The 12,689-nt window shown below is 44.3% G+C and overlaps 1 protein-coding gene across 1 annotated transcript in view; it reads right to left on the bottom strand.

Moving 5' to 3' along the window:
- LOC142559380 (protein O-mannosyl-transferase TMTC1-like) overlaps window positions 1-11,107 on the bottom strand; it is an 88,362-nt gene extending 77,255 nt beyond the window's left edge. Inside the window, exons 1-3 of the mRNA XM_075670984.1 lie at window positions 11,010-11,107; window positions 9,766-9,964; window positions 426-601 (exon numbers count right to left, since the gene is read on the bottom strand). Coding sequence (XP_075527099.1) covers window positions 426-601; window positions 9,766-9,964; window positions 11,010-11,107 — 473 coding nt within the window. The remainder of the gene's footprint in view (window positions 1-425; window positions 602-9,765; window positions 9,965-11,009) is intronic.
- Window positions 11,108-12,689: the final 1,582 nt, after the last annotated feature.

Here is a 12,689-nt window from a genome sequence, read left to right as displayed (position 1 = left end):
GTAAAAAGTGCTTTGCCTCACGCTGACCTTCATTGAGGCATAGAACCCTACCACGCGCAAGACCAAAAGCTTTTTAGCTTCCGCATTTTCCTTTTTTTATTTCAGTTAGATGGACACTCCAGGAATATTTTGCCGTCGGTGTCGGCGTCACCGTGGTGTTCCGTATAAAGTTCAAGGGCGATAACAGTGTTGCAGCACGTCGTATGCTGTGCGTGCGGGGGAAAGCACGCGAGGGCAGCCCAACCTGGCGTGCCCGAAGGACAAAGTGGAAAGCAAACCCGCAGTTTTCCATCGCGCGAGAGGCCGTGGGGAACGGGAGGGAGGGGGGCGGCGTTGGGCTCAGGTAGTCACGGCGGATATAACTTTTTCCAGCATGTATCCTCACGATTAGCTCAACGTTCTGCCGTTCCAAGTAAGAAACGTACCTGGGGATGTACAGCACCCGCTCTGCAACCACGAAGCCGACAGACACGAACAGGTTCGACGCCGGCAGAAAAGGCAGCACGGTGAGCAGCAGGGGCAACAGGCGAGCAGGGCAGGATTCACCGCAGCCTTCTTCAGCCATGCGACCGTCCCTCTCGGGAATCCGCCGGTAATCGTCCTTGATGAAAAGAAGAGCAGGTACACACGTGTAGAATGCTTGCACTGTACCTTTCGTTGTGCGCCCTTGCATATAAAGAGTAGCGTGAAACGCAGGTCGAGTGAGATGTAGAATGCTGAGCTAAATGCTAAATAACACATTTACGCCAGATATGCGCCTTGTTCTGCAACTTTTAGGCCATAAAAAGTAAAACAAGCGTGGCGCAGATCATAGTTCCACATCTTCAGGTAAAGCACTTGAAGAGAAGAAAGGTGCATGGATCACTGCAAATGTGCAGATTTCACCTACACATAATGATATTTAGCAGAGGTTAATTACTTCTGGCACACATCGAATTTGCTAAACTAAAGTGAGACAACGCTCACATCTTTCCCTCACAGCACCAATGCTGACACTATTACCAGTTTCAAGTTATCCGGGCCCGAAACTGCGACTAAACGCATTGGCCTTCCATTTAGGACCTGATACCACAATGTAATTTCACAGCTCATTTTTGCGGAGATAAATGTCCGAGATGGTAATATATCGGTAATGTGGCTAAGTACCTCTTCTAACATTTTGATGATACATTAAGATTAGATCGTCTTAAGGATGGTTACCATAAAAAAGTATGCTTTGGCGTTTGTCATCCCTGTGTTTAAACGTAGCCTTCTAGCAGGCACTGCAGTCCTTGATCCCTAGCTGGCCGTCATAGTCGGGCATATTTCTAGCTGTACACGTGCATTTGTGCGACTCATGACGCGTGAACATTGTTTGGATTGTAGGCTGTCGGGTCAAACCTCAATAGAAAGAGCATTGCAAATCTTCCGATGAAACGTCTCGTCACTGTGGCTCATCACCTGCCGTTCCCTCATCGACCCCTCTCAGCAAGACGGGTGCCATCGTGCACGCCCTCCTCCAGCCGACGAGCGCGGGCGCTCGACGAAGCGGTACGTTCCCCGGTCGCGCCAAGCGAGCGTGTCCGGGGCAAATTGCTCGGTGCCAGAACTCGATAAGCGGCCCTAACTTACGAGCCATTTCACCGAACGCCATTCTCCGGCCAGCGTTCAGCACTCTCCTCTAAGCTCTCTACACTCCTCTCCTCACCCCAAACTTCCTCTCCCGCTCTGCTCATTTGCATGTGTCCCGCAACCACGTGTACACACGCTCTTTGTTAGCAGCTGAGCCGCGACAGCTCCGTGCGCTTTTCCTCCCAGCAGGAGTTGGAAGCCTCTGTGGTGCCGCCCTCTGAATGCTTCGCACGCGAAACAGCAACAGTTGTGCGTCGAGGTTTCGCTGCACGATAAAGAATGAAAGGTAGCCGAAATTTATTCTGAGGCCTCGGCTAGGGCATCGGTTGTGTCCCGGGAGTTTGTCATGCACATCGAAACTTCTTTGATCAGCCACGTAGTGAAATTGCGTCAGAGAACTCGAGGGACCAGACGAAGAAGAACGGCACGTACACAGGGCGCACTAACAACTGAATGTTTATTCACTGGATGGGCAGACTAAGTGCTAGTTGAACATGAATAAACTGAAGATAGGGAAATATAAGAGACATGAAAAAACATCATATGGTCAAGCCAAAGTCGCATAAAAAATGGTTCCTGCAAGGAATTTAAATTTATTTAAAAACAGAGATAGAAATGATTTCGGCAATTATAGACCTGTGTTCGTACTACCTGTCTTCTCCAAAGCACTAGAGAAAATTTTGCACTCTAGATTTACTAAATTTATCGATAAATACAATTTGCTAACACCATGTCAATTCGGATTCCGAAAAAACAAATCTACTGAACTGGCGCTCTTAGAACAAAAAGAGTATATTCTGTCACAACTTGAAAACTGATCTTTTGTGATTGGAATGTTCGTCGACTTCTCAAAAGCGTTTGATCTTGTGAACCATGAATTACTTCTAGAGAAACTATGGTACTACGGAATCCGAGGACAGGCTGCAAAACTAATAAAATCTTACTTGTCTAAAAGGCAACAAACGGTTAGCATACATAATGCATCTTCACAAGTAAAACCTGTTTATCGTGGTGTCCCACAAGGCAGTATTTTAGGACCACTACTTTTCACCATTTACCTTAACGACATTGTAAACATTAACCCAAATGCCAGATTCATAATATATGCAGACGATACATGCATTTTTTTTCTCCTGAAATGACATTCATGAACTGATATAATGGTGCAACACGACGATGATCTCGCTGGAAAAATGGTCCCAATCTAATCATATGCGCGTTAATGAGGGCAAGACAAAAGCGGTAATCTTCAGGAGGAAAAATAAACTGGTTCCTCCTCACAAAAGTATCCTATTTAACTCCAAACAAATAGAAATAGTTGACCATTTTAAATGTCTTGGTGTAGTATTTTCTTCAACTATGTCATGGACAGCACATGTGGACCAAGTTGTCAAGCAGTTAGCTAGAATAACTGGCGCAATTGTCTGCATTAGATACATTCTTCCTAAACCAATTAAACTGCTTCTCTACAACTCATTATTTTATTCGCGCATTAACTATTGCGAGCTGGTATAGGGCCCTGCAACACCGTCCTGCCTACAGAAAATTTATATTTTGAAAAAAAAGTTTCATTGCAATGTCTTTAATGCAAATTACGGAGCAGCCACCAAACACTTTTTTCTTGAAACTGGTATAATAAAATTTTTTAATTTCTATCAGTATCGGCTCTGCGTTCGTTTTAAAATAGAAACAAGAAATAATATAAGTAACATTCGGCACCTAGCCAACTTACAAGAAACTAAAAAGAGTTACCCTTTCAGACACCCCGAAAACTGGTTGGTGCCAACAGCACGCATCAATACCGGGAAAGAGCGCCTTCAACACACCCTTCCTTCCCTACTGAACGCGTACGAATCTGCTAACATCAACTTGTGTACCTGTACCCAACGAGATATACGTGCCATATGCAATTCATACGCAAAGGAATGTGCCACTGAATAATCATTAGGTAGAGTTAGTGCTTAATATAGGATGTTTTCTTAGTTCAATATTTATTGTGTCCATTATTCTTTGTCATTTGTGCTGTTATTTGATTAATGTTATTTGCCGATTATGTTAAGTCTAATCCTGCTTGTGACGAAGCAACTTGGTTTCTGCACATGTAAGTGCAGATAAGATTTTGTTTAGTCTTCGTGTGTTCTTGCTATGTTTTTTTTTTCTCATGAAGCCATCATGTCTGCGATGCGATTGCCTGTCGCTGCTGCTTTGTATTTCGGGGCTGCGGCCGAGTCAAGCTGTTTACGACAGCTTTTTCTGCAGCTCCCCCTGTCTATATTGTTTGAGGCAGAAATAAAATTATTATTATTATTATTATTATTATTATTATTATTATTATTATTATTATTATGATTATTATTATTATTATTATTATTATTATTATTATTATTACTCACGTATTTCTGTGAGACCACGACCCACGGCTTGCTGACACAACAATCACCCAGCTTTTCCCGTTTCTAGGGCTTCAACGATCTCCCTCGTTAGCTTTTCTGTTGACTTGGACATGATGCTAGTTTCTTTCCCATAACGATGTGCAGCCTCAGTCCCTACAACGACTACCCAGATGCCTTGATATTATATATATTTTTTTTGTGTGGGACTTATGTTCTTTCAATCTGTCATTTAGGCATTGTCCCACTTGGCTTATGTATGACGCGCCTCAGTGCAAAGTCATTGCGTAGTCCAAGTTTTGAGAGCACGGTGCAGGCTGATCGCGGTAATTATTAGTACACACAGATTCGCTGTCTTCTTTATTAACCGCTCTAAAGATTTTTTGTTAGCTTCTCCGGTACGGTAAGAACCACCTTTACTCCCGCCCTTTCCGCCAGTTTCTTCAGGTTATGAGAAACGTAATCTACATGAGGAATAGAGGACACATTCCTTGTACCTTCTTGCGCTCTCACACGGTTGGCGTTAGCGTCTTGCTTCTTCAACTTAAGCATCTTTTCTAGAACTGCAGAGAGCACTGCTCGCGGGTATCGTGCTTACGCGACGAACCAGCTCTTTGTTAGCCGATGAACGCATCATTTCTTTAAGGCATAGTCAAAGGTTGAATGAATGATGCTGCGTTTTACGAGCTGAGAATACGAAAAATAAAACTTTAAGACCCGTTTTTTAATTTTTTTTTGCTCTAGGCTGGAATTTCCAGCTTACCTGGTTCGATGAGAAAAGTAGCCCTAAATCAAGAAAACGCAAATGGCAGTGAACAGGAAGCTCGGGAGCCACTATTAAAGGTGCTAGGCACAGACGAAAAACTGAAATTAGTTTAAGGAAGCCTTTCTCATCACGTTCTAAGATTACGAAAAAAGTTATCAACAAGTCTAAGCACGCGTAGTATTTGCATGTGTGTTAGTCGCTGTTGCAACACTATCTAATTTCGCTAAGCAAATGTCACTCAAAACGGGAACAATGTAAGATACAGTGCAAATACCATCGTTTTGTAAAGAGACGTCCCCATTCCACTGCACATAAGTGGAGCCAAGGTAGGTGTTTAGCAGCTCTATGAACTAACCTAATGCAATGCCGGAAGCACTTTGGAAGGCCACCGCCCAGTAGGTGTCTATGCAGTCTGGTACGCTAGTTAGAAGGGTATCCCGTCGTATAATATACAACAGATCTTTGATATACGATCAAAAAAAAAAGACAGAAAACCCATAAGCCTAGCAAAATGCTGCCTTTCCGCAGCCAGAGTGGCATGTGGCTTATTTGCCTCCTAAGCGTAGATACCGTGTATTCTTTGCTCTTTTCCTACGCATTTGCTTTTGTTAAATTTCCCTCTAGTTGTGGTCATTCTCCACTTGTATTTAACGGTACTTGAGTCAATGGTCTTCGTGCTTTTTCCGGGTTTACATTTTTATCCCCTCTTGTCCTGAGTGCTACACTTGTACTTATAAGGCCAACATATAATGAATCCGAGAAAAACACAGAGAAAATTGTTTATACTTTTTTAATTTAAATGAATAACGGTACGTTAAAGGGAAACTGAAGTGGAAAAAATAACTAGCTGCCGGTGGGAGCAGAACCCACAACCTGCGCGTACGGCACGCTACCAATTGTGCTACGGTGGATGCTCTTCCTACTTGCGCGTTCCTCGGTGTTTACATGCAAACGGAAGCCACCCTGGGAGCCGGCGCTATTCAAGGCCAACGGGGCGGATGTGAAACCCTTTCGGCTGATGGCGTCACCCTGCACTTGAACTTCAAGGAGCAAAATCCTTGCATGCTGGCGAGGGTATCGAACCTTGCGAAGTTGCTATGCACTGAATGAGAGGGGGACTGAGAGGCCCTATTTTGTTAGCGAAAACCATATGAAGCCAACAGATAACAAAGCCAAGTATACAGTCAAAGTCCTTTATAACGAAATGCTTGGGGCCTCCGAATTCACACGATCGTTATACAGGTCAATTCATTGTAAAGGTCGCGCACCACACCGCTCACTATAGAACTGGAACAGAATCATTCCTTCCTTATACAGGTCACTTCGTTGTAGTGACGTTCATGGTAGAGGCGCTCGACTGTAGTGCAAATGGTTAGCAGTTTTTAATTGAAGCGTGGAAATGATGACGCAGAAGGAAATAAAGTGAATGAAAAAAACAACAACGCTTGCTTCAGTTCCCAGCGGCGGCAAGCAATTTTTCTCTTCGTCCACTTTCACTGACATTCGTCTAATATTTTCTACACTTACATTAAATAATACAAACAATTTTCCTCATGCATTCGTTGGCTTCCTTATCTGTTACCTTGACATGGCTGTGGCTAGCGAAAACCGGGCCCTCTGGTTCCCGTCTCGTTCATCCTTGTACATACACTTTGTGGATTCACGGGTAAAATAAATTTGCATGCCTCGTGCCCTGTGCGCCTTTGGTTCCTACACTGTTTGCGACGCTCACCGCCGTTTGCAATGAATCAGACAAAGCAGAAGTGACGTTTCCCGGAAAGCACACGAGAGCGCCCCTGTGACCTCTAGGCAGCGATGTTAAATAAACAGAACGTGGTTCTCGGATTAGTTTAGCTACCGTGACCCGCCGCGTAGCCCAATACCTGGGTTGGCCGGTAAACTCTCGCGCGAGAGAGGCACTGTTGTGAATGCATTATGGGTAGACTCGCATTACGGCTCCGACCAGCTCTGCGAGACACGGGAGCCTCGCACTCTGCAGCGCACGACAGGGCTTCGTCTAATCAGCGTCCAACTTCTCGGAGCGGTTCGCGTCGACGAAGAGACCGTAATTAGCAGCCGTCCGTGCGCTGACCCTTCACCACACCTAACGAAGTGGTAACTAAGGCGAAAGCCCACTACTAACTGTTCTGGATAGCTTACAAAATTGAATTTGGGCTATCGTCAGCTAATGACAAGCGAAACTAAGAAAACATTGTCCATCTATGGTTGGGTGCACTAGTTTCCGTATGAGCTCGCTCCAATCAATGTACAGTGTTTGCTGTATTATTGCTGTATATGCTGCAGATGCTGTTATTGCTGTATATGTATTATTGTGAAAAGTGCAACTTTACTGCTGCTTTATTTCAGCCACATCCGACGCAACATTGGCTCTACAAAGAATTTGTGGTCTGCCACTTCGACAGTGTGAATGCTACACGGATTAAAGAGGCTAGAAAGACTACTATATAGTGCGATGACATTACGACCTTCGTAGCGGTAGGGGATCAGTTTTATCGCCGCACAATATAACGTCGATGTGAATCTGAGGCTCTTGTTCTGTAGCCGCTTTTAGTGGCTCCAGTACAGTAGGTAATATATATATATATATATATATATATATATATATATATATATATATATATATATATATATATATATATATATATATATATATATATATATATATTTCATTGAAACTAAGACGGAAGCGCTGTTGCAGTCGCATAATTTCGGTATATCCGTTGATCCCGGCCCTTAATATGTTTTGCGTTATTTCTTTTGTTACGCCATTGAGGACGGTGCTCCAACCAATGATAATGCTTTTAATTTTTCCCACCCACGCGCAACTTGATGCGCTCGTTGAAATTAGCTACTGCCATTTTGTGCTGTAGCTGCGGCGTGGTTTTATCGAGCAGCGTTTCTGTTGGCTTTCACGGCCAATTTGCTTGTTGCGCTTTAAGCACTGTAAAACTGTGAAAGCAATTTACGGAAATGCTCCCGCAAAGGCACGCTCTTCGTAGATTTGGCCCAACCGGGTGTCACCTGGCAAGAAATAGGCGGCGACTAGGAATACTTGTACACCATTTCCCCCAGTGGCTCCTGCACTATATGCTTCACCACAAGGCCCACCTCAGATTCCTTCCAAGGGGAACGAAGCAACTCGGTGTACTTCTTGGCGGCGGTGATGTAGATGCTGCTATAGCAGCCACAAACCAATGAATGATTACATGCTGTTGCTGCCATTTTTTATTTTAAGATATCGGTTTGGACAGTATACAGAAGCTAACGCTCACGGCTGGGTGATAACATGCAAAATACAGACCCTCCTCGAACGTACTGTAAGTAACCTCGCTCCAGTCGCAACTTACGAACAGCGCCTGCGCATCGATAAATTGGCTTACGCACTTATATGTATTGGATAGCCACGACTGGTCACCATGTTCTCGACGAAACGTGTTTACCGATGAACAATCTCTATTACCTCCAGTAGACGAATTTCTGGTGCGGAACCATTCCTTGGACCACACTAGGCAAGTGCCGCGGGGGTCCGACACAGTCTGCTCACCCACGCTAAAGCCGTGACCGACGCCTTCGACTCGCCCATCGATGGTCGCGACTAATAGTGATATAACATCCCGTGTGTCACAGAGTTCGAAATCATCAAACGGGAACCTCAAGCAGAGCGCAAAACCAACGTGTTGCTATTGATGCAGCTAGGTATCACTTATGCGTAGCTGCAGAAGTATGCAGGGCGTGTTTTTTGGGCTATGTAGATTATTCATGCAAAATTTGTATAAATATAACCGAACGTGACGTCGTCGCAAAGGAGTTTCTTGGCCAGGGCGACATCCTTGGCCGCGAATAACTTGAGCTTCAGTGGTGTAATGGAAAAAAAAATCAATTATTAGTTTTGCGAAATTCCCGGGTCGCAGCTTTGTAAACAACAAATTTAGACGAAATCATGTTTTAACACAACCCCATTTTTAAGTATCTTGGAAATGGCACTGTAATTCGAGATTTTCTTCATCGAAATTCAAAGCTCAATCGAGGTAATATTGAACTCGAAAGCGTGTCTCTGCTACGTCAGATGGAAACGCCCCGTAAAGTAGTGTGAAACAATAGTTGAACATATCTTCACGATGTTTGAAATCCAGACGCGGCACACAACCGCACCTGCTTTCCGGCAAATGTGTTCTGTACGACTGGTACGATATAGCACACATTGGTATAAGCGTGTCTGTAAAACAAGGCTTTGTCGTATCTTTTAGGGTTGGTGAAGCTTGTTAAGCAGTCGTTTGGACTGCTTTTTGTTTTCTGGAAAACATCAAAGACAATGAAATAAAAAGATTGATTGATTGAATAATATCAGTACCTGCCTTCAGTGGCTGAGATGGTATGTTTAAAACTACGCAGCGCATTTCGTCGTGGGACGTCTTACTGTTGTTTTTCACGTGGACCATGTAAACGCCGCTCCTGGACTCAGCTTCAGTATTGCTCGGATTTTTCTTTGAAATTTGAATAGGAATATCTTGAATTGTGTTCTATTATCAAGATGCCTAAAAAGTGAGGGTGTACTAAATTGTGTCTGCCTCCAAATTTGCCACTGAAATAATTGCTCCGAAGGCCAATGAAAAAAGTTAAGCAGTTTTGTAATGTATTCCTCTCAAGTTCCCGTAATTAACGGCAAAGTTTACCAGCCTCACCTAGGAACTCCTGTGCATAACCGGCAAGTTCGATGCACTTTTTGCAAAAAACCTGTACAGAGAAAAAAGATGCTGCATATATCCAAGGAACTCCAACACCGTGCATCTACTGACGCGACAAGTAAGGACTCGACGTATCAAAAATGAGCATGTTTCGCTTTCTTTTTAAAGCCTGCGACTTCGCATGTCTCGCCACACAGGCGATAGATACGTGACGCTTATCAAGGAGGAGTCTTCCTGGGAGACAGAGGTAATACACGAGGATTACTGCACGGAAAGGCAGAAGTTAACTGACCTCTCTCGCGTGTGAAGCGAGTAACGACCGCCAGGCGAGTGCTGCCAGCGTTGCCAGCAATGCCATAGTCGACAGGTTCCTGGGGTCGTATGGTGACTCCACAAGGGGGATGCTGCCCATCTGCCAATCGTACGACAACGTGCGTGGGAACATGAGGAGCCAGGCGTTGAAGGCGCAAAGGTAGCTGTACGTCAACACCCTGGCAAGGGGGAAAAAGGAGAAGAGAAATGCAGTGTCACATGGTGACTGCTTCTCGCATTGATATGCACAATTCGTCGTTGTCCTGGCTGTTGCTTTCTTGCAGTTTTTTTTTCTAGTTTTATATGAGAAGTAATGACGAGGAGGGATGGGCCTAGGCTCGCAGTGATAACAAAATGCAGTGACTTACTTCTCTGTTACCTAGTGGTAAGTATTACCATTAATTCAACAAACAAAAACGCGAAATAAGTATCTATTTCTCAATTGAAGTGTTTCTTTCTTGTTTTTTGTCTCCCTTCGTCCATGTTAACATAGGGAGTGCTTCAATACCACTCGCTGAAGCAATTGCTCTTCCCGTATTGAACATGGGGCCGTGTCCACAAAACTCACAATTCGTTAGTGCTGCTCGCCATTGGTCGACCGCGTTCTTTAATCTAGCATCAGGGTTGGCTGGCAATTGCTCGTACGACCAATTCTAACCTAAGAGCTCTTTGTGAATGCGGGCCCTCTTTCCTTACAGTGTGCAGCTAAGCACAGTGGACACTCATATAACATAATAATGTCGTGCAAAAATGTTGCATTACGCCTAAATTGTAATGTTCCAGCATTTGTCTGCTTTCGTTGCCTTTTATTCCTATTTCTCGGTAGCTATTAAAAACTGCGAAAGGGAACCTATTTATACTCAAGCTTATACGTGTGTTAGAGGCAAACTGTGTCGCCGACTGCGTGCTATTTTTTGCTTGGCGTCACTTGAGTGAAGCGCCGTCTTTTCTGCTAAAGCTAACCGTAAAGAAAAAGACCGATGAAAAAGAAGGAGATCTGCTACTCGCGATGCATCTCTACGTACTTTTCATATTAGTCCTGCTGCAAAATCAATGCATGCTTTCCTTGCTGCCGTTCTTTAGTTTAGGTAATACATTGATCATTGCCTTATGGCGGATCACTTCATTTCATTATGTACGTACTTAACACAAGCGCAACATAGTTAACGCAGGCTTCTGTAATACCTGTCGCTTAGGTGTTTGCAATCGCAGTGTTCTTCTCACCTCGTCGAAAACACCTTGGAGAACGAAGCTGGGTTGTCCATCTCGGAAAACTCGGGCAAGTTCCCATGCAGCATCCATAGCCTGAACGATAGCAGCATGGCCGACTGCCCAGCCAGACAGTTATAATGAAAAGGCATCGGTTAAGCCAGTCATAAACAAGGCAGATGCCGAATCACAAGCATACATCTTGTCATACGACATTGTACAAACGAAATATAATATAGTAACTGCTACACTGCCCAATGGTTGACTGAATTCAAACAGAAAACTTATATTTGACTCGGCATGACAATCACAGCAGGAATCGCAAGTGCTGACCGTATAAATAAATGTCGTATGCGTCATGTTTCTCGTACATTAACTCAAGCATAATTAAGCGAAGTATTTTATGAAAGCTAGTATAGCATTATGTACCCTACGATAGCGTTGTTTGTAAAAAGTTGTGTGCTTATCAGGTACCTAGTTCTTCATTCTTTAAATATATTCGCACACAAATAGCTTGTATTTATTTATATATTTATTCATGCTTTTATTTTATTGACTTACTTTTATATTTTCAATTACCTAAAAGGTTTAGGAAGAGGTGCAGCAGGAACTGATGTCAAGATTAGCCACTGTGTTGACGTCCAAGGCGTTGGGTGCGAAAATGATGAAAGCCTGGAGGTCATTTCTGTTTTTCGAGGCTGCTGCTACAGATGAGGCCAAGTAATTCTTCGTGGAACACATGGCTGTCCCAATATTCTGAGCGTGAACAGGTCATGTAAGTGAGGCGCTTGTTTAGTTCAAGAGACCCGAGAATAACGTCCACTGTCAAAATTAACGACCGCTGTCGCTCTTTTTGTAACTCGATCATACGCACTGAGGTGCTCGTTCTATTCCTTTTAATTTAAATACGCAAGAGAAACAACACACGGGAAGAAACAACACGTGACAGCTGACTAGCAGCTGCCTCTTCTTACACGACACGCGCGCACACTTTCCATCGATCACAGTGGCACAGTCTCGTAGTAAGCCGCGCAAATGAATGGCGTTTTTCGTTTCGTTTAAATGTAGGTAAATGGATGATTGCTCCTCGCCAAAATGCCGTGACACTTACGTGCAACAAAAATAGCAATACTGGCAGTACTCTGGGCAGAACAAAGTCACAGCAATACAAAGGCATAGCACTCATGCTGTGCTCGACGACACTGCCAGCAGAGAGTGCGCCCGGTCGAACTGAAACAAGTCACAAATTCGCACCTGGACCCACGCCGACCATCGATCCGATTGTCCACGACGCGTACGGAATGCCCGCTCGCCCGAGACACGGTGGCTCTCATTCGCGGGTTATCTTGCTCGCGGTGCTGTAACGTGCGCCCGATAATGCTGCTGAAGTAATTTTGGGATGCCTTACGAGCTGCTTCCATTGCTCAACGAAGAACCCACACCACGTTTTTGGAGCAGCGGGACACCGCCCAGTAATTACACGTAATAACATTAGGGTGGGGTTCATTATCCCGCCATTTGTGAGAGCTAACTTCGAAGAGATTACGGGAATGTGGCGCCGGAGGAAGGAGTTCGCAGAGCGCCTCGCGTAAGTGAGCGAACGCTTGGTATATAACGTCCTTGAACACATGCCGCCGATAACCCGAAATATATATTTTAAGAAGTATCTCAGGTGATTAGACGTACGTCTTATGC

The sequence above is a fragment of the Dermacentor variabilis genome, chromosome 10 (genome assembly GCF_050947875.1).
Source record: "Dermacentor variabilis isolate Ectoservices chromosome 10, ASM5094787v1, whole genome shotgun sequence".
In the NCBI taxonomy this organism is placed as follows: Eukaryota; Metazoa; Arthropoda; class Arachnida; order Ixodida; family Ixodidae; genus Dermacentor; species Dermacentor variabilis.
This window is presented reverse-complemented; position numbering and strand designations above follow the sequence as displayed.